This window comes from Nelumbo lutea, chromosome 2, assembly GCF_056320005.1.
Source record: "Nelumbo lutea isolate HS-2025 chromosome 2, American lotus-T2T, whole genome shotgun sequence".
NCBI lineage: Eukaryota > Viridiplantae > Streptophyta > Magnoliopsida > Proteales > Nelumbonaceae > Nelumbo > Nelumbo lutea.
This window is the reverse complement of record NC_142685.1, coordinates 73525901-73529924: the sequence shown is the minus strand read 5'-3', so window position 1 is coordinate 73529924 and position 4024 is coordinate 73525901. Positions and strand designations below refer to the sequence as shown.

Genomic DNA, 4024 nt, shown 5'->3' with positions numbered 1-4024 from the left:
TGATCAAGTAATGAATTAGAGATAAGTTTCAATTTCTTTGTAAACAGGTTAATGAACAGTTTGAATTGTTGTTACATTTTTCTCTTAATGGCTATGGTTGCTCTTTGGTTTAATAGAATATACAAAGTAGGGTGGAATTTCCAATCCCAAAATTTGGAAGGTTGTTTCTGGTAAACTCAATTGAAGAATTGTGTTAATGTGTTTCTCCTCCATATTGGCAATCTCCATATAAGAACAGTGATTATTCATTGCAATCACTGCAAAAATAATACTCTAGATCTACCATAAATAATCCAGACTCCAGGTTTTTCAAAACCCCTGGCAAATCAATTTCAATTAACTGGTTATTGGAAATAACTTAAAAGGCACCTTTTCGCTTTCAAATTTCCATGATAAACATCCATAGCATAAAGGAAGGATCTAAAAGGATATCCCGACTCAAATTAAAACAATCCGTGATTTTCAATAAAAACTAAGAATCATTAATAGCATCAACCATCTCCAACAAAACTATAGATATTTCTTCTAACCCCCCCCCCCTCCAACTCTCTTTATCACAACAATCTAAACTACAGAAATATATGAAACCATAAATGGACGAATTACCAACAGAGCTACTTCGATTTACGCATACTGCTCCAGGGGAATTTAGCAGTTCCAGCATCGCTATCACCACGACCTCCACGACCACCTCTCTCACCAGATTGCTTCTCGGGCTTAAACCTATCATCAGCCTTTCCGTCAAGCCAATGCGATTTCACCTCCCCATCCTCGACAATACTCGACTTGGACTGCTTATTGATGCTCTTCTTCTCCTCCTCAATGATGCGAATTGGGTATAGGTCAGGAGAGATCGATAATGGATTCTTCAACGTTACATAGGCCTTCTTGTAATCTGGCTTTGCAATCAAGATTCCACCCCTCTTCTTCTTCTTGCCTTCCATGTTCAGGGTTCGGACTTCTTCAACTTCAAAGCCATATAGAGATTCAAGAACCCTCTTGATTTCAATCTATTCATCAACCCAATAAAAAAACAATAAAAAATAAGGATTGAAAATGCAAAGTGGATTATACAGAATGGAAGAAAACACACCTTTGAAGCTGAAGGGATGGTCTTGAGAGCAATCTCTTTGATGTTGGTGAAAGAAGATGGCATGAGAAGCTTAATAGGGAGATTTGCGAAGTGCACAAGTCTTCTTCCCAATCTGCTACCCATTTTCTTATCTCGTTCTTCTACAATCTTACTGCAATGATCGGATCTTCAAAAAGTTTTGATTGCTGTTTCTTTGATGCCTAAACAACATAATCGATTCCCATTATTCCTGCTTCACAGCAATAAACAAAGATAACGGAGAAGAGATCAGAAAGAAGGGAAGAAGAAGGGATGAACAAGAACAACAATTATACCTGAAACACCAAATCAATCCCCAGCACGGTCTATGGCCTAAACCCTAAACCCCACCAACTGATGGGTGACTCAGTTGGTACGGTTAGGGCTGTCAATGCTCAATGGGTCACGTCTACGCTCCACCCAACAGAACCAAACCGACTTAACCAATTTTTTGATATATGATCAATTATATTGGTTTTGGTTTTGACTCTTCTTTAGTTTTGAAAAAAAAAAAAAGTCCAAAATTCTGAACTTTGGGGTAGTGTTAAGCTACTATCCAAACTTTTAAATGTGTCCCTATAATAACTTTTAAAAAGTGTCAAGTTGGTCATTGACATTAATATGGTCAATTATTTATTAAAAATGTCAAAATTATCCTTCAAAAGAAAATATTGTTCATTATCTTTTACCTTAAGATTGAATTGGTTATCTTCAAAGGAAAAAAGAGAAAAACATGAAATATAATAAAAAAAAACAATAAATGAAAGCAAAGAAATAACTAAACAATAATGTGTTTTAAATCTAAAGGTAAAAAGACAATGACTTCATTAGTCTAGAATCTCAAATAAATTCTTGTTTAGTCGATTATGTTGGTAAAATTGTTTTAAAAGGACCTCCTAAAACAGTTATGTTGGTAGAATCTCAAACGGCTTACCCTGTCATTTGGCCTGGGACCTCCTAAAATTTCTACCCCTGAAATTTCAACCCAAGATTTCCCTTTTGAACCTTTTCATTAGCCCGAAGTACCCATAGCCCATATCTCTTTGATCCTAGCACTTCTGTATCAATTAGACCACACAATTGAACACTGGACACACCAAAAAATCTACCCATAAATTTGCAACTTAAAATCCCCCCATTTGCCCCATCATCAAACAAATATTCCATTTTGGATGCTCTCATTGGCCTAAATTTCCGTGATTTAAGATGATTTAATTCCAAAAGGCTAACCAAATTATTAGTTTATTTTGGATAAATAAAGTGAGATTTTTCTTATTATTCTAAATGTATTGTCCCAAGTTTGTTATTTTTCTCATTTATTTTACTAATGGATCTTTTTTGTTTTAATAATAATTATCATCATCATCATCATCATAAATCAAATCAACTAAGTTGTTTCATTTCATTTAAATTGGTTTTTCTACATGAAATGTAAAATGTTTATAATTGTTAGTTGATTACTTACTATTTTATTTAATGCTTATAAGCTTTTAGTTTATGGATATGTGTACTTTCTATTATTTTAATTTGCATATTATATGTTAATTTCATCATCAATTTATAAACTTTAATTAAAATTTTCCTCAAACTTTGAAGCTTACACATTGCAATGCCTTAAAGCTTATGCCTCACATTTTTGGGCTATTGTGCCTCAACTATGCCTTTTTAACCTTTTAAAACCTTGGATGAGAAATAAATAAAGGAGGTAATGAGAAAGAAGAGAGAGTTAATGGTGAGTTAATGAGGAGAGATAAAGTCATAAAGGTGATTGGCCACTTTAGTTATTTTTATTAAAATTTAATTAAAATTAGAAAAAAATAAATAACTTTTAAAAATAATCAAAACAATAAAATAAATATTAGTGCTTTTTAAAGCAAAAGGGATTTTTAAACGAAATGTAGAGAGAGAGAGTGAGAAAACTAAAAAAGATGATACTTGAAAACATATGACAAGACAAACGACTTTTTTATCTTTTAATTATTCTTTTTAATCCTTTCTATTTACTTTTTAATCCATTTTGAATTACTTATTTACTTCAATCCCTCATTTAATTATTTTTTAAATGCGAAAAGACAAATGTAATGATGGTATTTTATATTTATTACTTTTTTATTTTTAATTTATCTACTTTAAGAACATTCTATGGATTTTTTTTTTAATTTTTTATAGTAACCTTTTTTGTGTAGATGTGCATGGGCACCCCTCGCTAGTTTTGTATTATTTTGAATGTATTTGCATTATACATAATTTGTACAAATACAAATATGTATTGTTCTAATAATTTGCATTGTGCAAATACAAAATATGTATTGTTCAAATAAAAGGTATATAAAACAATATATAAAGTTTTGAATTGTACATATTTGTATTTGTACTCTTTCCAAATTGATCCCTTGTATCAATTTGGGAAGCAGATTTTTTTGTCTTGATTACCATCAATTTGGGAAGCAGATTTCATTAAATGAAATTAATGAAGAAGGAGCCCTGATATATCACATTCTAACCACAATTGATAATTTGTAGCCTTTAGAGTATAATTTAACATTTATTATTTTCATGAATAAAATTCATTTTAATGATTTTATTATTTTGTATTAACTTAGTTTTAACTGTATTAATATTAATATTAATACTATGCTAATGTTTCATTGGTAAAATATTCTCTCTCTCTCTCTCTCTCTCTCTTTTTGTAGTTATCAACTTAGCTTAACTAAATTGATAATTTCCACACAAAAAATAAAAAGTTGTTAATAAATTTCTTAATAACTTCATAGCTGAATTATATTTTCAGAACATTGTCTACCCAACACATGTACCTCATAAAGTTGTACCCCGTCCATTATTGAATTAAGTTATTAATTAATAAAGTTTAGTTTAGGTAATTAAATTGTAAATTATTATTTTAGTTATTAA

The 4024-nt window shown here is 30.6% G+C and overlaps 1 protein-coding gene across 3 annotated transcripts; it reads right to left on the bottom strand.

Moving 5' to 3' along the window:
- Positions 1-305: 305 nt before the first annotated feature.
- LOC148871515 (Ribosomal protein L23/L15e family protein) lies at positions 306-1677 on the bottom strand. Of its 3 annotated transcripts, none has more exons than XM_088968464.1 (3): positions 1408-1677; positions 1094-1293; positions 306-1010 (listed from the first exon to the last, which is right to left on the bottom strand). In XM_088968464.1, the coding sequence occupies exons 2-3, from the start codon at positions 1214-1216 to the stop codon at positions 615-617; spliced, it is 519 nt and encodes a 172-aa protein (XP_088824590.1). In that variant the 5' UTR covers positions 1217-1293; positions 1408-1677; the 3' UTR covers positions 306-614. The 3 variants fall into 3 exon arrangements, with proteins under 3 accessions (XP_088824590.1, XP_088824589.1, XP_088824588.1); XM_088968463.1 differs by having other exon boundaries at positions 1094-1322; positions 1408-1574; XM_088968462.1 differs by lacking the exon at positions 1408-1677 and having other exon boundaries at positions 1094-1401.
- Between the last annotated feature and the right edge of the window lie 2347 nt (positions 1678-4024).